Genomic DNA, 25,038 nt, shown 5'->3' with positions numbered 1-25,038 from the left:
AGCACTAGCGCTGTCTCTCTCTTCCCCACGCCTGTCTCGCCCGCTCCCCCTGTCTCCCTCTTCCTCACTTGCTCCCTAGGGCTCCAAATCCGAGCCGAATTGAGCCGAGCTTAGCCGAGTAGCCCAGAGACGAAACGTTGGTCCGAGCCGAGCCGAGTGGAACCGATGCACACTGCACGAGCTCTTGTGCCTCGATTTGCACGCGTGAGATTTTGGGCGTTTGAGAGGTCGTGGGTTAGATTAAGAAGTGAATTGCTAAATACTTTTTTTTTTTTAAATTTGGTGCATTAATAAATGTAACGCGTCACAGGAAATGGACCTTATCGTCATGTAGTCAAAGCTGAGTTACTGGTATTACCGGAAAGAGACAAAGAAAGTGAACAAAATCATGTATTTAATGTTAGCTAAAAGGTATTTCCATATCAACTCTAAGGAGAAAAATAAATTTTTTGAGAAAGTTGAGTTTACATTTTAAAAAATGATTTAATGATGTAAACAGCCTCTAGAGATAAACAATGAACCAAAACCGTGTTTTAGTTGTTAAGAAAGCATTTGCTGCAATAATCCGAAATTATGAAATCTCGAACCTCAATATTATTTTTGGCTCTCCTGAAGATTTTGCTGCATGAAGATATCTCCTTTCCTGTAAACCGTCACAAATTATTGGTTTAAGTTAAAACCATTCATTATCACCGAATACTGTACAACACCATTACCAGACATTCGCTTCATTTAGCATGTGAATGACTGAAGACGCGCATCATTGGCGTTGCTGTACCCGGCCTGTACTGCTTGCCAGGAAATCACTCGTTTACTGGAACTTCATTCATTCCTATGTTGAAATACGTAGCAGCAAATTAGAAATAACGGGAAGTAAGACGGTCTCGAAGAAACTATTAGTCGTAGGAAATGTATCCTTCAGCACTAATGGGAAATAATAATCGTAAGAACAGTTATGGTTGCGCTCATATCGACTCAGCAGTCCGTACCATAGGAAAACAATCAATGGAACAAACTCAGTGATAGCTGTCAGAGAGAAGGTGTAACCTTATAGATGGCCGAGCTAGAGACATTTGATTTCTTTTTTTAAAATACAGGATGGTTGGAAATAATGTGATATACGAGCGATGTAGGGTTGGCCATAGTGATAACTAATTTGAAAAAAAAATCGATAGCTCGCGCGGTTGTCATTTTATCAGCTGCTGAAGTTAGCCAATCAGATCGCTACACGGGGGACATCAAATGGGCTTGCGAGGTGGTGTTGCTTAATCTGTCCGGAGAGGAAAGTAGCAGCGGTACGATACTTCGAAGAATGAAGGTGTCGGCAAAAGAAAGGCAAGGGTCACGAAGAGCATGAACATTAATAGACACCCTACGCCTCGCAAAGCTAATACCGTCGGGGTTGGAAAGGTACGAGAATTGCCCATGGGAGATCAGATAGGAAATATGAAGTGAGTCGAAGCAATGACGGATTCTGCTAAGGTTCCGTTGTCACCAACCCACACTCCGAGTTGCGAGCGCCTGGGGTCCCCTTTCACCCGCCTCTTACGACATGCAGGGAATTCCGTGGGCGTGTTCTACCTATCCACAAAGGGATGCCCAAACAGACAATCCTCACAACGAACCACTATTATTATTATTATTATTATTATTATTATTATTATTATTATTATTATTATTATTATTATTGTTATCGTCATCATCATCATCAATATGTCCGACTCGTTGGCTGAATGGTCAGCGTACTGGCCTTCGGTTCAGAGGGTCCCGGGTTCGACTCCCGGCCGGGTCGGGGATTTTAACCTTCATTGGTTAATTCCAGTGGCCCGGGGGCTTTCTGTTTGTGCTGTCCCCAACATCCCTGCAACTCACACACCACACATAACACAACCCTCCACCACAATAACACGCAGTTACCTACACATGGCAGATGCCGCCCACCCTTATCGGAGGGTCTGCCTTACAAGGGCTGCACTCGGTTAGTAATAGCCACACGAATTTATATATTATATCATCAATGTTTATAGGTTATATATACATGAATGCTGACGAGTGTTTTAGTATATGTATATAGGCTATGTACTGTATGTATTTATTATCTTTTGTGCAGATTCGACGGAAATATTCCCAGGTAGTGCCCTAGTCGAGCCTAACGAGGAAGTAATCCTCCAGATGAAAGGCCGCCGTGATGATCAGGTAAGCTGCAGCGTGGTATTGCCCAGTGGTCATGTGGTAGACCTGAACTCTACAAAGGACAATCCCGTCAGCTATTGGGGTGAAGGAATCCAGAAAGGATATTGTGGAGTGAAAATCAAGGGCGAGGCTCTGCAGCATCCTACTGATAGGTACCAAATGTGGACGCTTGTGTCCAACAACTCTCATTCCATCAGTACCAAAGCTGTCGCTTGGGTTGGCGTCAAAGGTAAGTAATCAATATTCCTTTCAAGGAATATGTGTGGAAGAATCATACTTGCATAAGGACCTTCAATTTTGCTAATAACATGCTATTTTAAAATACATGGATTGAAATGGTAATAATAATTTCTACGGATATACAGAGTATATACAGCGCGCCGCCTCTAACCGCTGGAGTCCGTGGTTCAAATCCCATTCTCTCCATGTGAGATTTGTGCTGGACCAAACAGAGGCGGGACAGGTTTTTCTCCGTGTACTCCGGTTTCATTTCAGCAACACTCCCAAATATTTTTTTCATTTTATCTGTCAGTCATTAATCCTTGCCCCAGAGAAGTGTGACAGGCTACGGCAGCCGGCACAATTCCTATCCTTGCAGCTAGATGGAGGCTTCAGCCATTCCATTCCTGACCCGGTCGTATGACTGGAAACAGGCTGAGGATATTTTTATACAGAGTATAGGAAAAATTTCGTCCACTAATTACATGAAATCAGGACAGGAACAAACTTTCTAACTCCCAAGTCTCGTTCAGATTCAGTTGGAGAAAGTAAGGCAGTACAGTTTTACAACCGTAAGTTATCAGGTGGGAGTCCCCGCGGTCGTTCTACTTGGTTCAGTTTTATTGAATGAAGATGGCGGTGAGCGAATTTCTGTGTTTCACTTCGACTTCTGGTTTCTGACGGATCTTGATGAAAACATTAGTTTCGCAACATAACTGTATTTCAAGACGTCGCGGGGACTCCTCTAGAGGCATTAGGGCCTCAGACCTCGTCTAAAGCGGCATTGCATAACTGGCACCAATTGGTGGTCAAATGGACTGTATCGCGATTGACCTGTCTAAAGCATTTGATAGGGTGGATGTTGGGAGACTACTGGCAAAAATGAGTGCAATTGGACTAGACAAAAGAGTGACTGAATGGGTTGCTATATTTCTAGAAAATAGATCTCAGAGAATTAGAGTAGGTGAAGCTTTATCTGACCCTGTAATAATTAAGAGGGGAATTCCTCAAAGCAGTACTATCGGACCTTTATGTTTTCTTATATATATAAATGATATGAGTAATGAAGTGGAGTCGGAGGTAAGGCTTTTTGCGGATGATGTTATTCTCTATAGAGTGATAAATAAGTTACAAGATTGTGAGCAACTGCAGCGTGACCTCGAAAATGTTGTGAGATGGACAACAGGCAATGGTATGTTGATAAACGGGGCTAAAAGTCAGGTTGTGAGTTTCACAAATAGGAAAAATCCTCTCAGTTTTAATTACTGTGTTGATGGGGTGAAAGTTCCTGTTGGGGATCATTGTAAGTATCTGGGTGTTAATATAAGGAAAGATCTTCTTTGGGGTAATCACATAAATGGGATTGTAAATAAAGGATACAAATCTCTGCACATAGTTATGAGGGTGTTTAGGGGTTGTAGTAAGGATGTAAAGGAGAGGGCATATAAGTCTCTGGTAAGACCCCAACTAGAGTATGGTTCCAGTGTATGGGACCCTCACCAGGATTACCTGATTCAAGAACTGGAAAAAATCCAAAGAAAAGTAGCTCGATTTGTTCTGGGTGATTTCTGACAAAAGAGTAGTGTTACAAAAATGTTGCAAAGTTTGGGCTGGGAAGAATTGAGAGAAAGAAGAAGAGCTGCTCGACTAAGTGGTATGTTCCGAGCTGTCAGCGGAGAGATGGCGTGGAATGACATTTGTAGACGAATAAGTTTGAGTGGCGTTTATAAAAGTAGGAAATATCACAATATGAAGATAAAGTTGGAATTCAAGAGGACAAACTGGGGCAAATATTCATTTATAGGAAGGGAAGTTAGGGATTGGAATAACTTACCAAGGGGGACGTTCAATAAATTTCCGATTTCTTTGAAATTATTTAGGAAAAGGCTAGGAAAACAACAGATAGGGAATCTGCCACCTGGGCGACTGCCCTAAACGCAGATCAGTATTGATTGATTGATTGATTGATTGATTGATTGATTCTGAATGAAAATTATAACGGATGGTTGGTCCCCTTTATCACGCACAGTCTATGATTATTGGAAGGGAATTTTTTCTACATCCTGTAGAATAGATCCCTGTTTCAGAGTTCTTCAGTGGTCAACAGTATTGGCACAGGGCGGTTCTTAACACTTTTTCCGCCCCGAGCTATTAATTAATGCTGCTCTCCCCCGCGTCCTCCCAACGAAATTGTCAGCATATGAGAAAATAAACGAAAGGAAGACAATTACATTAATAACCAATATAAATTGTAAGAGTATTAAAACTTCGAAAGTCAATAAAACTGTGGCTGGTTTCGCTTATCACTATGTCACTGCTGAAGAGGTTTTCTTCGCAGTTTCTATTGGACGAAGGCATCGATCACATCATCTTAGTCTATCGATTGTAAGGGTTCACTCTCAGTGCACAGAAGAGAAAAGTCCTCTAAGCTTCCCTTACAAAACGAAGAACGAATATATGTTTTTTTCGTCGCTATAACGAAAATGAACGTTCGGCTGAACATTCTGCGATGTACATGATGCGTCAATATGATCTGAACTGACATCAAAGTTATCACGTTATTTAATTAGTAGACCATTCTTTGAAAAAGCTTCAATAAGAGCTTGTGTCATAAGCGTGAATACTAAATGTGTAAATTTCTTACTTACGGCATAATAAAAATAATCTTGATTAAAAAAGAAAATGCCGCTCCCAATAGCTGCCGCCACGGCCCATGGCCCATGGCCCATGGCCCACGCGTAAATACGGCCCTTGTGTTGTTTATTGTCTGTCGCGAACTACTGAATGTGGACATCGTCTATTCGATCGTTCGTGCAAATAAAATAGTCTGAAGAATGTATGACACAGCTCTGTACTGAACGGTTTGAAGCGATTCATTCTTCTTAGAGATCAATTAAAAGTCACAGGGGCTTAAATAAAAATGTGCACGCTAGAGCAATTACTGGTTCTATAGACTGAACAATTCAGCTACAAATTGGATGGTTCTGCATTAAATGGGATCTTGAACCGCGCCAAGAGCAACAACCCTATGAAAGTGGCTGGATATAATATCGTCAGCACTTTGAATACTTGGGATCAGTCTTTACCAATGCAGGAGATTGCGAACCTGAAATCCTCATATGCACTGTGATAGCAAGGAGCTCAATGGTAAAACCTCATAAGGTAAATCCGGGACAGATGCCGCCCCGGTAGAGATGCCACATACACTGTAGCTAAAGGTTCCCATCGTTACAGCTAGATGGCAATATGTGTGGTTTTTCAGTTTCTAAGGAAAAACTACTGTCTGCGAGTGTGACGAAATTTGCTCGTATATTACGCCAATTATAGCCGATATCATGAGGCGAGTACATGTTTCCTCCTGACAAAGTTTTTGCGTGTGTTAATTTATTGTATATTAAGTTGGCTTCAAATGCTTAAATCAGACGTTTTTAGTACAGTAGACGTCAGAAACATAACTGTAGTTGAGAGTAAGCTAATTTTGGACCATGATAGCCTTGAGGTATGAAAACAGGAGGGTGCGGCGTCTCTCCCTGATAGTTGGCCTTCGGGCTGAGCAGCGGTCGCTGTGCAGGCCAGAGCCATTTCAAGGGTGTTAAGTGCCGTGGGGTTTTATATAACACAGTGAAGAATCCATTGCACATGCACATTTATAGTAAATCGAAATTAAAATATGATTTTAATGTTGTAAATTATCAGATAGATTTTTTCCATTGAATGATTATATTACGTGGATATAATTGTCTTGTAGTACGTTCTAGTGTTCGGTTATATTAAAGTTGAAGAAACTGGCTTAAATTTGATTTTGTCATTAATTATTTTACTCGCGGCATCTCTCCCGAGCAAAGTCGGCATCTATACCGGGATCCAGGGAGAGACGCCGCAGATGCAACAATTCCTTTGTTCACTCCTTTCTCCCATTTACTTTCAATTGCCAATATTTTGTTCATCCCTTATCAAATGTACATGTTTTCAAATTATGCTCGATGAATTTGCAACACTTTTTAAAGTAATTATACCGAGATATAACAAAAGACATAAAAAGTGCGGCAACTCTCCCGGAATTACCCTATGCGAAGACATCGCTATTGCCATTAACACCAAAATCAGGCTTCTCTAAACACTCATCTTCCCTATCTCCACCGCCTTGTCACCATGGAAATGTGGTGTTATAAACGACTGGTTTCGAACACCCTGGACAGCGTGTCACACCAGTGAATCAATACTGTGACAGCCTAACACCAAGGCGAGACTGCTGACCAGTGTGAGGTATGAGTACCTCAGATACTTTGGCCTCATAGCCAGAAAACCAAAGGGGTTGGAGAAACTTGTTGTAGAGAAAAAAAATTGATGGTCATCGACCAAGTGGACACGATGGATAAATCAAATGAAGAATTTGATCGGACAGAATATGCATGAGTGTCGCCCAAGGCAGGGACGCTTTAAACAAGTCATACAGCGACTTAGTGTGTGATGCCACCATACCCTTTCGGAGGGTTGGTCTGAGAGAGAGACGTTGAAGAGAACCGAGTGACATTAAAATGATTTCGAGAAAAACTGATTTTTTTGCACATTCCTACAACTACAGTATTTACGTACAGTATAAACCCGTTGCATGGCTGTAGTTGTAGAAGAAGGATTTACTTACCTTTTACATACAACAGAACTTGGTAATATGGTAACATAAGCGGTGGAGCACTTCTGAGTAGGTAATGTGCATTAAAATGCCCATATTTACGTCATTGTAACAGTTAAGTATTGATATTGTACTTGTATCAATGCAAAGAAAAATATAAGTGGTTACTGATCAAACAGTACCTGCGTGGCTTAGGCGGCAGCGCGCCAGCCTCTCACTGCTGTGTTCCGTGGTTCAAATCCCGGTCACTCCATGCGAGATTTGTGCTGGACAAAGTAATTAATCATTGTCCCAGAGGAGTGTGACAGGCTTCGGTAGCCGGCACAATTCCTATTCTCGCCGCTAGATGAGGGCTTTATTCACCCCATTTCTGACCCGGTTGAATGACTGGGAACAGGCTGTGGATATTCATATTCACTGATAAAATAGACCAAAAATAAAATAATTCTTAGGATTACCGAAATGTATTTTGTAATATCACTGAAAGCTGTAAAGTAAATTTTCTTCCGTCACTGAATCTTAAGGCAACATGCATTAGCATGGTCATCACATTCTCTCTGTATTTTATATCCTTCCGTAGGAGTGCAAATATCCATGGTTCTCATTGGCATAAGAAAGAGTGTGTTTTCAGCTTTCGTTCGGTGTCATTACATCCTTGGTTCAATTTGACACGAGACTATCCATTTCCAGACCATGAACTCGAGCGTTGTCAATGCAGAATGAGTTCTTCAGAAAGGCTGAAGCTAGGTAAGGCAGTGAAATTTGTCCTGGAGTCAAATCAGACAAGTCATATACCAGTCGTTAGGCCTTTATTAGAGGAACGTTCGCGCCAATTTGCGTAACAGTGTGTAGGTCCTGATGATATTCCCCCGTGTATTTTGAAAGCTTGTAGAGAAGTGTTAGTATATCCTTTAACCATTCTCTTCAACCTAATTGTAAAAACAGAGACATTCCCTGACTTGTAGAAACATACCAAGGTTACTCCTGTATATAAAACTGGAGATATCAAATTGTTCAATAATTATAGACCTGTTACTATTGTTTGTGCCCCAGCCAAAATTTTTGAAATTATATCGTACAAACAAATGTATGATCATGTTAGAAATAGTATCTCACCGAGACAACATGGATTAATGGCGAGAAGATCCACCGAAACAAATCTTTGCAACTTTACTGAATATGTATCCGCCAGTTTAGATGATTATGCTTAGGTTGATGTAATTTACACGGATTTTCAAAAAACTTTTGACAAGGTTAATCATGATTGCTTAATAAATAAATTTACTTCTTTTGGATTTTCTACTACATTGCAAAACTTATTGGTATCATATTTAAAGGATAGAACTCAGGTTGTAAGTTACAAAGGTCATATATTTTCCAAATTTGATGTGAATTCTGGAGTTCCACAAGGTTCTAACTTGAGGCCTTTGCTATTTCTAATCTTTGTTAATGACATGCCGGAAACTATAACATCTTCTGAAATTCTTATTTTTGCTGATGATATTAAAATATACAAATCTATTAAAACAGTATCTGATTGTCAACTACTTCAAAACGATTTAGATTCTCTTGTAGACTGGAGCAAACAGAATAAGTTAATTGTTTAATGTAGGTAAATGTGTAGCCATGGCATTTATTCGTAAGAAACAGAAGATTAAATATAACTATGCAATAGATACTGACATATTAACTCGTGTCAAGATAAAAATGGATTTAGAAATAACATTCAGTGAAGATTTAAGATTCAACGACCATATTCAAAAAATTACAAATTATCTTAAAATGTTAGGCTTCATTATACGGAATTCATTATCATTTCGTCCAAAGACACTATTAACCTTGTTTAACTCATTTGTAAGGTCCAGACTTGAGTATGATTCAATTGTTTGGAACCCAATGACCACAAAAAACACCAGTCTTATCGAGAGTACTCAAAACAAGTTTTTAAAATTCATGACTTATAAAATCACAGTAAATTACCCAACCTTCATAAATTATTCAGGTATACTGAAGGAACATGGTGTGAATAGCTTGCGCCACAGACGAAGTTGCAATGATTTGACTTTCCTGTATAAAATAATTCTGTAATTGACGACTCAAACATATTGAAGTCAATAACATTTTATGTGCCACATAAACTAAGTCGTCCTAGAAATATCTTCTTTCTATCAAAGGCTAAGACTGAAATGCACAAGAACTCCCCAATTAACAGAGCAATGAGACTCCACAATAATATTCATCCCTATGTTGATATTTTTAGTATGGCCGAATCTACATTCATCGACATGTAACACTGTACTTCTGAACATAATTTAATAGATTATGAAAATTTTTTTAAAAACGAAAACTAGTATAAACTATTATAAGTGTTGTAAACCATATTTTAAATGTATTACATTCCAAGTGGAAATCCTGTTAAAATAATTGTTTTAACTATTATACTAATTTTAATTAGAATGTATTAGTACTGTAATGTAATATTAGTTATATTAACCGTAATTTTTTTTTTGTAATGTGACTTGTGTGTCAGAGGAATTAAATTTTAAGATTACTTTAGCTATGTATTGTTCTTGTTTTTAATCCTATAATCCTATAATGTTTGCAAATTTTAAAATTACATATGACAATTTTATGGCAGTTTTTTATTTATGGTGTACTAGTTTTGGTAAGAACAAATAGAAATATTCAAATGACTAACACTCTTTGTAAATGGTAAGTATCTCATGAACCCTTGCATATAATGGTATCAATCATAATCCTCTGTGGTGGGTGGGTCAAAATAATCCCTGCAGCACGGGTTGCCTACCTTGCAGCGAAGACGTACTATACCGCTTTTCACGAGAGTTTAATCCTGATGTAAACAAATAGGCGGAGCACCTAGCCTATGCATGTGGATATGGACGTAGTTGATTGGAGAAGCAACCGTCGCACTCACTCGACTGTATGCGAGCTCGAAGAAAAGTAGTACGTCGCATTAATTGTTATTTTAGTTTATTACATTTAGAGAGTTTGGAAGAGTACGTAATCAAATTAAAATATGGTTGTCATATATAACGGTATATATATACTGTATATGTTTAAAATTATGAAATACCGGGCGAGTTGGCCGTGCGCGTAGAGGCGCGCGGCTGTGAGCTTGCATCCGGGAGATAGTAGGTTCGAATCCCACTATCGGCAGCCCTGAAGATGATTTTCCGTGGTTTCCCATTTTCACACCAGGCAAATGCTGGGGCTGTACCTTAATTAAGGCCACGGCCGCTTCCTTCCAACTCCTAGGCCTTTCCCATCCCATCGTCGCCATAAGACCTATCTGTGTCGGTGCGACGTAAAGCCCCTAGCAAAAAAAAAAAAAAATTATGAAATAGTGATTAAATAACGAGAAATGAAGGCACACATCGTGGTGCAATAGAGGAAGTTTTTACGTAGCAAGGGAAAGTCCTAAGCTGTACAGCGTAGTCAGTGCAGCAGCAGTCTGTGTCAGTATTCATAGTGAGAGAAATGGAGCAAGAGGTAGGACCATCGCGTGTAGTGAAGCGCAAAAGGGGATAACCGCTCAGAAGTGACCATAGGCAGTGCATCGTGAAAGTGTTCAACAAACTAAGTGAACAGAATCCAGGTTTAGTCGTTTATTCAGAAGTTTAGATCTTCGCACTGTTGTCGTATGCAATGCGCAGCCCTGTACGTCCGAATACGAGACGTTGACGGGGTGGAGGTCGGTGCTACACGCTCAGCGAATCACAACTCTTTCTTTGGCGGAGGCGTAGACATACCATGTTTATATCAGGGTTAAACTCTCGTGAAAAGACATATACCTGCATCTGACGAGAAATAGTGGCACGAGTAACAGATACTACACTAAGGCGAAAACATTAATCGTAATCTCTCTGAAACAGATGGATATTATTAAATTGTTCATTACGCAGAACTTACAAACCATGTGTAAGAAAAAAACACAATTGCACTACCACTTTGAAACCTCACAGCAGCACCTCAGTTCGCAAGAATCACCGCGGAAAAAACAGATGTTTATTGTCAAACCTTGTGACGTGAGATTTGCGCATGATCAGCAGCCATGTTTACCCCTCGCATCCCTTACTGCGCATCCATGAAACTTCTCGTCAGCAGACCATAGTACAGCAGCAGCATGCCCTGTGTTTGTCTACCGATTACCGTGTAAACAATGTAGTATTTCTAAGCTGTAGCAAGCCAACGACCATACCATGTTGAATACACCGGTTCTCGTCCGATCACCACAGTAAAGCAACATTGGCTGTGTTCAGTACTTGGATGGGTGACCGCTTGGAACACCACGTGCCATTGGCTCAACTCCCTTTTGTCCGGCCCCGTGGTGCAGCGGCCAATGCATCCGCCTGTCACTCGACGGCCCCGGGTTCGATTCCTGGCCGGGTCAGGGGTTTTTAATTGTAAATGATAACATCCCTGGCCTGGGGACTGGGTGTTTGTGTCGTCCTTAACGTTCCTTTCCTCTCATTCAATACTCTACAGTTCCGCGATTCCAATTACACGCAGGTTCATATCATATGGTGCAAGTAGGGGCAAAAGATCTCTATAGGTCGACCCCCCGAACAATAGAATTTTTACTTTTTAAAAAATGTAAAAGCTGTAGCAAAGCCTTCATTTTGCACATAGACGTCGTCAAACTACACAATCATGTTTTTATATAGCTGACCATTCTGTTATTGTCATGTCACGGCACACGACAGAAAACGGATGTATAAAAGCAGCCACAGGATTGGAGTTCAGTATTCAGAGTAGTGATGTGAACTTGATGGTGTTCGATATGTTTCAGGATCGAACAGTAGAAGAATGCGCCAGGCAGCCACTTATACACACGTCGTCGAACTTGGGGAGAAGGTGGTGCTGAACTGTAGCAAGGAGGACAGCGTTTACTGTATGATTATTCCTCCTGGAGGTGATCGCAAGCACTACAACCCCGGACGTTGCACAAAAACTCTGGATAGCGTGAGCAGTTTAGACCTCGGCGTGTGGACTTGCTACATTGGACTACCGACGACTACCCACGAACTGGTGGAGACCATCGAGCTCACAGCCAGAGGTATAATCATCCCTATTCTTTGCTTCACGAACAAGAGATCCCTGGGTTAAGGAAGCTATATACTTGAATACCGTACATCCCAAATTGTTGAAATTATCAACAAACATAATCTTATTTCAGTAGTTACCAATGTATACAATTGTGTGCGTAACGAATGTCTCATTTCTACTCTTAGTCGATATGATACAGCTGCCATTTTAATCTGTGTTTAAGAATAATTTTGCAAAAATGAATACATTTTCTGGAAAGGGTAGTTAGAATATATGTTATGGAATTTAAACATCAATGTCGAAGAAAATCTGAGAAATATAGTTAGTATAAAAATTGTTGAAGTGATGCAGAAAACCGTATCAAATAAAAGAAGAAGGAATACATTTTTAATATTTCTTAAAATTACTTAGAAAAATATTTTCATGTGCAGCATAGTTTGGCCCTGTCCTTACAAATGTTAATAATTTATTTAACGCGCACAATGTGCAAAGAATTACTATATAAAACATTAGTCTTCGTTGCAAAATTTCACCAGTGATTCTGATCGCTGTTTACAATTTAAAACATGGTACCTAGTACAGTGTGCACCACATCTTAAACATACACAGTTCAAACCTGGTTCATGATAACGCTTTATATTACACAGTTTATAATGGAACCCATGAACGGAGAACCTTGTCAGCAGGTGTCGCAGTTCATATCTACCTTGAACCCACTCGCGATTTAGCATGGCATCGGTAGAGTAGAAATCTTCCCAGATGTCAGCCTTCTTCGATCGTAGGTCTCGAAGCAGATGTATATAGGGTGTTGTTGCTGGAAGTAACAACTGTAACCTTAGCTCTTCCACATAAAATCCCTCTCTGGATAGCTCATACACGAGCCGGGAAGGAGAATATTTGGAGAGGCACAGAGCCCATTTCAAGTAGATTGCCTTCAACTTCTCGATTTTATCTAATTGTTTCATACTCAAATGTTTCCAAATGTTTTCCAAGCCATATGTTGCTATAGGGCTGATTTTTAGATGAAAGAGTTTTATGGCCGTTTCTAAAGACAAGTTTCTCAGGTGCTTAATGTCAGATATTGCTTTCATAGATGCATTTAGACGGTCTATGAGATGGAGGGTGAAAACATTACCTTGGGTTTGAAAAATTACACCCAAGTATTTAAAATGCTTTACGGACTTGAGTTCTTGGTCTTCATAATAGAAGATTCCATGAGGTCCCCCTCTTCTAAACGTCATGGACACTGTTTTTTCTACATTCAGTTTGAGCTCATTTTTCTTTATCCAGCCTACTATTTGGTTGAATGATTCCTGGAGTTCCTTCTCTGACGTTGATGTTAAGACCGTATCATCAGCGTACATTAATAGTTTGACGCTTTCCTGGTTTACCAAATCTACTATGTCTGCTGTCGCAATGATGAATAATAATGGACTTAACGGGTCTCCCTGTAATACCCCGGTTGTTTGTTCCAAAATAATAGATTTGGTAATGCCATCATCTACTTCTATTGAATTGTTGAGCAGTAAGTTCCTAATCAGCGGTATAAGGTAGTTCGTACTACAAATTTTAATAAGTTACCGAAGTCTGAAGATGTACTGTAGGATGCACAAGAACAAATAGGAAACAAAATCTGGGTAACACAGTAACTACCTGAACGCAGAACACACTCATGTAGTACAAATTAATGATATCTAAATTACTGCAAATTATTTTAAGATATCTAAATTACCTAATGGCAACAATGAAAAGATTATCACTACAAACTAGATGATTAAACCAGCATATGCATAGTTCTTATACACTGAGTGGCCAAAAGACACGGGAAAGGGTGTCCCATTAGAAAATGTGCCGTGTATGACACCTGGCCGTTGCGGCTAGCTACGGCGCAGCTGAGCAGTCTGTCACAGACACCAGTGCCGTAAAGATGGCAACACGTCATTAATTAACCGGCTTTGAACGTGGGATGATCATCGGCGCACGGTGCATGCGTCAAAGAATTGCGAAGATTACACGCGAATTCCGGTTTCTGAGGTCGACAGTATCAAAGGTGGATCTTCAATATCGCAGAGAGAATATTGCCACCCGCGTAAACCGCCGTACGGGAAGACTACAGGTGTTTAACGAACGGACATCACGTCGCCTCCGCAGAACCGTACTGGGCACTCGACGGGCTATAGTGAGTCAGATCACCGCCCAGTTGAATGTTGGGAGTCAGGAACTCTTTTATACTAGGGCTGTAAGGAGACAACTGCACCGCATGGGATTCACCAGCCGACGACCAACTCATGTTCCTTTGATGATACCTCGACACAGAGCTCAACGACGTGCATGGGCTCTTGAACATCGGCAATGGACCATGGAACAATGACGACGTGTGGTATGGTCCAATAAATCCCGGTTCCAGTTGTATCGAGCTGTTGGGCGCCTGAGAGTGTGGCGTACGCCCCGTGAAGCTATGGATCCTGCGTGTCTACAAGGTTGTGTCCAGGTGGGAGATGGCTCAGTTCTGGTCTGGGCGGCGTTCTCATGGTCGCAATTAGGCCCCATTGTCCGGCTGCAGGGAGCGCTGACAGGTGCACGTTATATGGACATTCTTTCAGACCATCTGCATCCCTTCTGGCTCTGGAGTACCCTGATGGAGATGCCATGTTTCAACAGGGCAATGCAGCATGTCACCGCTCTGTGGTGGCACGCAGGTGGTTGGAGGAGCACTCCAGTGAAGTTACAACCATGGATTGGTCCTCGAGATCACCCGATCTTAACCCAATCAAGCATTTATGGGATACTGTCGATGCTTATGTACGCTCCATGAACCCCGCACCAACTACACAAGACTAATTGCGGGTAGCAGTGCAAAATGCGTGGGTCCAGATCCCTCCAGAACAATTCCAACACCTTGCCGTATTGCTGCCGTTTTGAGGGCTTCGGGAGGAGCGACTCGTTATTAACACCACATTCTGTGTCTTCCCATGACTTTTGACCACTCAGTGTATTTAATTTTATAAAGAAAACTAAACTGCGTGAGTTGGGTACATCATTCGACCTTCTTCAGATCGTAACTCGAGCATTTCTGTAAAAGTAAAATTGTTATCTTGATAAATATAAATTGTGCAATAACCATTGAAATGATTTCCATGCTGGATGCCTTAACTGAAAACCCTGAGTTTCAATATAGGACATTTTTTAAAACCTCAAATACTGAGTTATATAGAATGAGTTAAGGCTTCTGTAATTTAACATTTAAGGCTGGGTGGAGACCTTGAGATGGCCGAACAGGAGGGAGAATCACGTGGACGTCTCATGGTTAGCAGGTTCGAATGAGCTTGGCAGTTTGGCCGTAGACCGCTCTACGTTGTTTAATGGAAAAGGCAGTTTATGTAGAAGTTCGTACATGGCTTGGAAGAGTCAATATCCTTTCCATGCCAAGAATGAAGCTGACATCACAGACCCGAGAATGCCGTTCTGTGTGTCAAGTTTTCAGTTCGTATTAAAACTATCATATGATAGGGCTGTAAATAAATTAAAAGGCAAAACTTTGAGGAAAATTAGAATTTATTTATCTAAGACCATTTTTACTCATGAGCTCATGAGTGGCTGTATGTGATGCTCCGTCGGATGAAGGCTCCAACAGATGTGAAGGTAGTAAGAAAATAAGTAAGTATTCACATAAATACGGTTACAGAACGACTCAACCACCTAAGCTGATGCTATTGAAGAACAAGTCGTAATACATTGGTTTCTCACATCACTGGAAATATATTTAAACATTCTGAATAAATTGAGGCTAGCCTACCTGGTGGCTCTGATTGTTAAAGCGTGAAGTCTGTATGATCTGACACCGTGGTTAGACGGTTTGAGTGCTGTTGGTCGAAAAAGTTTTCACCATCAGAATGTTGGCTGGAAGGGGGAGAAGAGGTGGTGGTATACAATTTATAGTCATTAGGTTGAGTGGCAAAAGCTTGGATTAAATTCCAAACCTTCCCGCAGTGCTTATATAGAGTGAGACCATATGATGTTGTTGATGGTGATTTGTCCGTCGGGACTGGTGCGGATGGTGTCAATTCTATCTTCTTTAAGAATACAGCAGCAGCTCTTTCATATCCTATTAGTATGATATTCAATCGTTGCTTCTCAGTCGGATACTTTTCGAGCTCCTGGAAAATTAAAAATTAAAAAAAATGGTAGACAGAAGTCGAATATTACAAATTTTCACCTGATCTGTATGTTTTCTGCGAAGGGATTACTGATCAGCATTTGCTTTCGTTTATCATTCCATACGTATCCCTCCAGCAGCATTGTTTCCTCCCTGGGAGCTCTTTTTTAACTAACTACTCTATTCTCCTCCATCCTCTGCCATCCACGCAGGTTCTCATCTTGATGTATGCTATATCGAAATCGTGGATCTTGCGCTTCCCTCACACAGACGTTCCTAATGTTTCAACGCGCATTAGAAACTCGTAGCTCTCATTCAGAGCTTTCCGAGTGAAAGATTACAGCGCGTGGTCCTTGACGGATGTAGTTCTTCTCCCGTTACCACGTTTTCTGGCGCCCCGCAGGACAGTTTCCTAGCTCCCTTTCTCTATACCCTGTTTACTGATGATCTTATCGATACTATTTTCCACAATTCATGCAAAATGATTCTATTTGCGGGTGATTTTAAATTCTTCAAGCAGATCGATACTCTCGTAGATATAATCTACTTGCAAAATGAACTTGATTCACCGTTACTTTGGTGCACTACGTGGAGTGTTAAAACTAATCCCTCCAAGTGTCCCACCAGTTAATTTTCACTGCATAAATCCCCGTATTTTATGAATATTACGTGATGAACCAACCGATTTAAATTGTTGATAATCAAAATGACTTACGAGTGCATTTTGACAGTAAATTGTCGTTTGTTTGTTTCTTACATAAACAGGATCACCTCATGTGCTATGTCACTCCTTGGTTTACTGTGTAGGCTTTCTAACATTACAGGCATAAATGCCCTTAGATCATTCTACGTTTCCCATGTCTTAGCCATGGTCGAATGTGCATTTCAAGTCTGGTCCTTGACTTCTTCTTCTTCTTCTTCTTCTTCTTCTTCTTCTTCTTCAAATCTCAGCCACCTTGACCATGCACAATCTTTCTTCTGTGCAATCGTCAGAACCAGGGTCCCTTTCAGTCGTAACTTGAGCACTAAGCAAGTGTTTGAGAGATTAAGTCTCAGAACTCTTTCTGTTCGTAGGAAAGTAGTCGACCTACACTTACTACAAAGCAACAAGTGGCATATTTAGGCCACATGGATTAGGTTTTTTTCTTCCCCGTCTACGTTCCTTCCCTTGGTATCAGATCGAAAACCACCTTTCCTCTTCCCTACTCCCATCTTTCACTTACACAAAGGTCCATCTCTAAGCTTATTCCAGCAATGTCTAATACCTTCTCTTTAAACAGGAGCCTAGATATCATTTTATCATATCCTTCCTTCTGTCATGATATTTATTAGCTTCATTTTTTCTTCCGTATCCCATTCTTTGCCTCCTCTCTTGTATTTGTAGTAATTTTTCCTTTTTTATGTCGTTGGTAATGTAAATATGCAAAATATAATCTTCTAAGTTTATTTCGTGTATTATATATTTGTGTCTTATACAAATGTTTGTGTAATTCTAAATTTATATCAATAACTATTGTACATATTACAGAGTTTTGGAATTCAGCGCTATGTTGTTGATGATCCTAAATAAATAAATAAATAAATAAATACATAAATAAATAAATAAATAAATAAATAAATAAATAAATAAATAAATAAATAAATAAATAAATAAATAAATAAATAAATAAATAAATAAATAAATAAATAAATAACTTTATTATAGGTTGTTATGCCTTTTAGGGTCTATAATGAAGATGTTTGCAGGTATAAATAAAGAAACCGTCAAGTTACCACCATTCATTATTAATGTTTTCAGCAAGTTCCTTGTCCGCAAATGTGAAGACGACATCCCGATCAGTGGAGATGTCATGCACAGTCGACTACCCTCTCAAATACTGCAGATTTGTTGATCCACGTGGAGCTAGTATCATAGTGAGAGAAGGGTTCATGAATGAGCGTCTGAGTTACAGCGGCCAGGGCCTTCTGAAAGGACACTGTGGTCTCAGTATATCCCCCGTTAACGAGCAAGACTATGGAGTTTGGATGTGCTTCGCGGGGGTGAACAGACAAGGCTTTGTGGAGCATCAAGTTAACTACATCTCGCTTAGCAAAGAGGAAGGTAAGGTGTTGCTCTTGCATGAACAAATTACATAGCATCTAAAATAAACAAAATTATATTATTTTCTGTCCACTTCAAAATGTTGCCTCATACTTTCTTTTGACGTCGAATTATGGAGCCGGGCTGAGTGGCTCAGACGGTTAAGGCGCTGGCCTTCTAACCCCAACTTGGCAGGTTCGATCCTGGCTCAGTCCGGTGGTATTTGAAGGTGCTCAAATACGACAGCCCCGTGTCGGTAGATTTTCTGGCACGTAAAAGAACTCCTGCGGGACTAAATTCCGGCACCTCGGCGTCTCCGAAGACCTTAAAAAGTAGTTAGTGGGACGTAAAGCAAATAACATTATTATTATTATTTATTACGAATTATGGATATTAAATTCTAACGTAGGTTCAGTTCAATATTTACATGTCTGTTTGTTTGCTACGACATCACTAGATAACGGTTTTACTCATTAACGCCTATCGTATAAATTTACATTCGATAAATACTCGTAATACCATTTCTAAAGTACCTTATTATATATAGGCATATGTTTCAAACTGTAGTTTTGATTTTCAAAAGGCGCGTTTTCCTTGAACTGAAATCTCATTGTTACTTGTGTATTCGAAAATGGTTGCTAGTGCTGAAGGAATTGGAAGCTGCTCTGGAAAATATTAAGGAAGGTGCAGCAGGCATGTTGATAAAAATCATTTTATAAGATAACTTACGCAACTTCCTTGTCCGAAAATGTGAAGACGACATCACAGTCAATAGAGATATCATGCACAGTCGATTATCCTCTCAAATACTACAGATATATATAAAGATATATGCAATTATTTTATAAGATAAATAAAATATATACATTTACTAAATGTAATAATATGGCTGTGTAATAACAGAGGAGAAGCCAATCTTGCTTTTGTTTTACTGCTTAAGGAACAAACCCAAAAATTCATATGCTAGGCTTTGGAGACATGATCCTGTCCCATTTTATGTGAGGTAAGGGGATCGATGTATTTTGAATGTAGTTAAGTATATACAGATATTGATACGAATTTAAGTTGAATACTGTATATAAACATATAAGTCGCCTCTCTCCTTAGTATAAATTATTTTTCCATTGATGCTTTCACGGCCGGTACTTATAGACATGATACTGTATAGGCTTTTGGGCTTATGCCGTGTCAAGAAAATAAGGTCAAATTTTTACGTTTCGCAGAGAACTGTGCTTTGCGTCATCAGAAGAAATCTCGACTGTCCACAGAAGGAAGAAGTGAAGGGAACTGCCTACTTGCCTTACATTCACAACACCACAGATCGAATTGCCAAGGTCCTCCGCAAACACAAGATAAAAACCGTGTTTGGCACCGCCACTAAAATTGCTTACAGTCTGAGTAAAACCAAGGACAAATTGTCCTCACTTTTACATCTTGGGGTATACGAAATTCCCTGTACTTGCGGTAAGGTATACATCGGCCAAACATGCCGGTCCATTGGTACACGTATCAAGGAACATGAACGTAATATTCGTCTCAACCAACCAGACAAATCGGCCGTAGCTGAGCACGCTCTATCGTCGGGTCATGATGTCATGTTCCAAGATGCTCGAGCTCGTACCCACACTAGACACTACAATTTCAACAGGGACACCGGCTATCAATTAAATAATACGGCCTACCTGTTTGCGAGCCATTAAGGATTTACGTAGGTAGTTCCCTTCCCTGTCCCTTCACTATTGTTATTTCATCTCGGTGTTTTCCAAATTCGTACGTTCCTCATCCCCAGATGTTTCATTCCAGGCTTGTGTCAATGTCTTATGTTACGTACACATGTTATGTGAATATCGTAGACTGATACTGATGGTTCGGCCAGCTTCCGCTAGGAACGCTAGCGCTGTGCCACGTCCTGGGAGCCATATAGTGGCGAATAAACGTACCATTTACACTTCTATTATACCGTCAATAGTCATTATTTAAGAAGCCTTTCTCATGGACAGTCGAAATTTCTTCTGATGACGCAGAGCACAGTTCTCTGCGAAACGTAACAAATTTGACCTTATTTTCTTGACACGGCATAAGCCCAAAAGCCTACACAGTATAATGCCTATACATTATTTTGTTTACAGATTACTTGCGTTGGAATATTTGTCGGTATGCTTACCATGTTTATAATCCATGTACTGAATATTATTCTTTTCCTCTAGGTCGTGTTTTCTATCAATTGAGGAAATGCTGACTAAAATAGAACTACGTGTTAGTAACTTAAACTTTTAGAATATTCACAAATAACTGATGTGACTATTATACTTCCTTTTACAGAATAAAATACAGATGTTGATGCACCGGATGAAGGCATTCGGTTAAATATAAATGATCATCTGCTTGGAAATGTTACCTTGGACAAAAGCTTGTACATTCAAATTATTACACACAAAATGAGAAGATTATTTGCATTTTTCTCCAGAAGCTCAGGCCATGTGTTCTTTAGAGAAATCTATGTCAAAAGGCAACAAGTTCAAAACTAGATAAAAAAATACACCAGAAACGAATAAATTGGAACGACATTTCTCTCATCGGGAAAGAGATTTTGCTTCTCAGAATGTATCATTCATCCCGTTGAAGTTTATAAGTTATTCTGGGATCCTGAATTTGTGAAACAAGTATGCATAGGGAGGAAAAAGTATGCAAATTATAATTGTGGTGACAGTGACTTTCATACAGATTCAGATGACATGTATAAAATACTTGCTAACCTGCTTGTGTCTGGATATAACAATATCCCAAATAGGAAAGGCATATTGGGAAACAAAATTTGACGTGAATAATGCAGCCTTCTCAAGTTGCATGGTGAGAGACCGATTCAAGGACACCAATGCTACTACAGGCGAAGAAGATTGTCAGTCAATTGGTCAGCAGTAAAATGTCTACCGGAATAATCTCCACTTACTCTGACGTTCAGTAGCAAAAATGTCCATTGTTATTTTATGTACAGTAGCGAAAATGTCCACTGCTATTAAATGCCCAGTGCACCGTACATAAACAATATCACACCAGCACCAGGTCTACGCTTTCCATTTAGCACTGGTGGGTAGGAACACAATAGTGGTCAGGAGAAGGAAGAACAAATAAATACCGTAAAACAATGAACATTAGAAATACAGTGCCACATGAATAAAACAAAAACACCAGCAATTACAGGACATTCACCTTGAAAACCTCTCTCTCCTAAATAGCCCATGGAGGAAACGATGTCGGAAGAAAACCCATACTACAAGGAAAAAAGAGGGGAGGATAAGAGGAGCGCTGCCATGAGGACAAATTTTCCCAAATAAACTACTAAAAGAACAACCAAACACCTTACTAAATGGAGAGAAATAAATTTAATATTAACTGAAAATATTAAAAAACCCAAAGAATTACATAATGTGATAAAGTAAATAATTGATGTGAAACGTATGTCTCCATAAATTTCACTTATAGAAATTAAGTTACAACTTTAAAATGTGATACCATGTTTATCGGTACTAAATTTTTTGAACCCATCAGCGCCCACTGATACCATATGGTATCAGGAGACAGTAGAAGTTTAACTGAGCTGGTACTGGCTTGAGTCGCAAGAGGGGTTTAGTTGGAGCTTTATACGTTCTTTGGATTGAAGTGACGCACGCGCCTGAAGAAGCTTCCGACACTTACGAGTGGTTTGTTGGCGGGAGCACTTGCATGAATTCAGGTGTGATTCTCTGGAGTGAAAATCATGGACGTTCGATATGTGTAAGTATAATATTACCCTTATTATCTATTATTCCTTTCTAATCAGTATATTATAACATTGACGATGAATCAAAGAAACCTTCTGTAACATTTGAATTTCAACAATGTTATTTGTTACAACACAGCAATGCCTCTAAGTGCGTGATACCATATGGTGCCACTGGGCGTTTATGATATCAAGCCGTTGATACAGTAATTTTAAAAATATTATATTATATCATACATTCGAAGGTTACTTATGTGCTAAATGTAGTTGATTACATATTTGTTTATCTTTTATTATTCCAGGGGTGGACTGACCTTATCAGAAGTGATGGATATATTGGAAGCAGACGATGAGTTAGGACATCAGACTGAGGATATTTTCATTGAACCACCGGATGGTAATGTTGACACAGATGAAGATTCAGCCAATGAAGATGAGGGAGGAATGGTTCATAACTTAACTGGACATCAGATGCGTGCTGCAGCTGAAATACGCTTAGCAAACGATGAACGTATTGGAGGAGATTATGAACCCCTTGAAATTTCCTCTACTACTTTCTCACCATCCATTCAGCCTACGGAGAAAAATCAACAACAACAGCAGCAGTGACAACAACAACAACAACAACCTGAAAAGCAAGCTCCTGAGTGGATTCTAGAAAGATTAGCCAACCCAGCTATTTATGAATGGATTGACGGTGACTTAGAATGTGTTGATGTTCCCTGCCCTCCTCCTGACTACACAACCTATTCAAATATGTCCTGTGTTGATTTATTTGAATTGTTTTTTGATGATGAAACACTAGAATACCTTGTTGAAGAGTGTAAGCGTTATGCACAGTACCAAAATGAACCCTGAAACAACAGTGCCAGAAATGCGATGCTTCTTTGCTATTTTGTTTCTAAGTGGGAACAATCCTTTGCCTTCAAAGAGGATGTACTGGGAAGCTAGTGAAGATGTTAACAATGTCCTTGTCAGCAATTCAATGAGGAGAAATCGCTTTCTTCAGATACAGAAATTTCTCCACTGTGCGGACAACACAAAACCAAATGTTGAAGACAAGATGTGGAAGATGCGACCACTGATGGACAGGATAAAGAAAAATGCCTAATTTTGTTCCAACTGTGCCATTGTCGTATGATGAATCAGTGATTAGGTACTATGGACACCATGGTTGTAAACAATTTTATACGCGGTAAGCCGATAAGGTTTGGCTACAAAATGTGGTGCCTAAACACAAGTGATGGATATTTGATAGACTTTGACCTGTATCAGGGCAAAAACTCGTGTGGTGACAGTGGCTATGACAGACTATTTGATAAAGCTGCATCTCCGTTAGTGCTTATCCAGGATGAACTGCCTACCATACTCAGTGAGCTGTGTCAACAGGTTGGAACAATATTAACCATTTATTGTACCCTGTACAATTATAGCAGTGTAACCGCCCAGTGATACCATATGGTATCACCTAATATCTCGTAAAATAAATTCTTGTTTGAAAATATTGTGTTATTTTCCCAATTCGTATACCCTAACCATAAAAAATTAATGAAAATATCATTAAAGTAGGAACATTTTTTTCTGGACGCTAATATGTTAAGATGAAACGTATATCTCTATTAAATTTCAGTTTAAAATGGTATTCCATATTACATGTTTCTTAAATAATATCAATGAAATCCAATATAATTACACTACAATGAAAATTAAAAAAAAAACGAGTTGCAGTGTTGGTACACCCAGTTCGAAGTCAAGACACTATGAAGTTGAACAGTGTCACAAATCTCTATATATAAAGCAGAATGTTGGTCTGTCTGTCTGTCTGTCTGTCTGTCTGTCTGTCTATCTATCTATTCCTTATATAAATCCATGCCATTCCACCAATCTCAACCAAATTTTGTACACTTACCTTTTAGAACCCTGCGGGTAACCCCATCTACAAAAAAATTTAACAGCCCTCTCAATTCCTTAAATTTAGATCCTTTTGTTCAATCACATATCGAAATATCGAATTTGTCGTACAAGAACGAGACAAAGATCATTTTAAGCCTCACGACGCGAAGAACAAAACTCGGTTAGGTCCTCCGGCCCCCGGAAACCATATTTTAAGTGCCTAAAACCAACCGTTAATGGAGATATTGGTATCACACTATCCCTCTATAGGAATCGGATGAAGAAATGACCAGCCGTAACCATGGCAACGTCAGCTCAAGAATTCTACAGTAGAATACAGGCCTGGTCGTTCGAAGTAGGTACGTGCGTAAATGTAGGCTAGGCCAGGAGAGATGCTGCTACACATATGACTGTCTGGAAAGAAACACTGTGGTGGTAAGTCACCTCTAAAGGTATAGCTGGGGAGGGGGTGGCATGTGAAAATAGTCAAAAATAGTGTCGAATGCATTGGTTTCGGGGTCACTGAGATGAGCAGTGACAATGCGCATGTCGTTTAAGTCTAAGTTCAGCCACATCAGCATTGGAGCTAGAAGGGGTGTAAAAACAAAGTATCCAAAATAACCGAGATTACGGATGAATTTATGTTCCAGCGTAGCTCTTAACCAAACATAGTACATATGTAGCTTACTATCTGTAAAAACGACTGTGGGGGCACTGTGACACTCTGGATGCCGTTTAAGTCATAGTTCAGGCCCAGTCGGAATGGAGGTTGAGGTGGGCTGAAAAATGCCCAAATTAGCCGAGATTATGGATGTATGTGCTATATTCTAGCATAGCTGTCAAATAAAGTTGATGGAGACATGACTTACTATACTGTCTGGAAAAACATTTATGTGGAGTAAGACACCATTAGCACCCATATCGGAGGGGATGACATTAAAAATAATCGAAAGCGACGAATATTTCTGTCGAATCCATAGTTTTCGCGGTCGCTTTGATGAATAATGACTGTCCGGATGCCTTTAAGTTGAAGGTCA

At 39.8% G+C, this 25,038-nt stretch overlaps 1 protein-coding gene and 1 pseudogene across 1 annotated transcript in view; both read left to right on the top strand.

The window, feature by feature from the left end:
• LOC136857895 (uncharacterized) overlaps nt 1-25,038 on the top strand; it is a 135,366-nt gene that overhangs the window by 54,941 nt on the left and 55,387 nt on the right. Inside the window, exons 9-14 of the mRNA XM_068225197.1 lie at nt 2,111-2,185; nt 11,979-12,122; nt 18,067-18,369; nt 20,478-20,502; nt 22,411-22,619; nt 23,367-23,480. Coding sequence (XP_068081298.1) covers nt 2,111-2,185; nt 11,979-12,122; nt 18,067-18,369; nt 20,478-20,502; nt 22,411-22,619; nt 23,367-23,480 — 870 coding nt within the window. The remainder of the gene's footprint in view (nt 1-2,110; nt 2,186-11,978; nt 12,123-18,066; nt 18,370-20,477; nt 20,503-22,410; nt 22,620-23,366; nt 23,481-25,038) is intronic.
• LOC136859401 (5S ribosomal RNA) lies at nt 11,251-11,368 on the top strand (annotated as a pseudogene).

The sequence above is a fragment of the Anabrus simplex genome, chromosome 1 (genome assembly GCF_040414725.1).
Source record: "Anabrus simplex isolate iqAnaSimp1 chromosome 1, ASM4041472v1, whole genome shotgun sequence".
Taxonomy (NCBI): domain Eukaryota; kingdom Metazoa; phylum Arthropoda; class Insecta; order Orthoptera; family Tettigoniidae; genus Anabrus; species Anabrus simplex.
The sequence above is the reverse complement of the archived record's forward strand: the minus strand, read 5'-3'. Positions and strand labels throughout refer to the sequence as shown.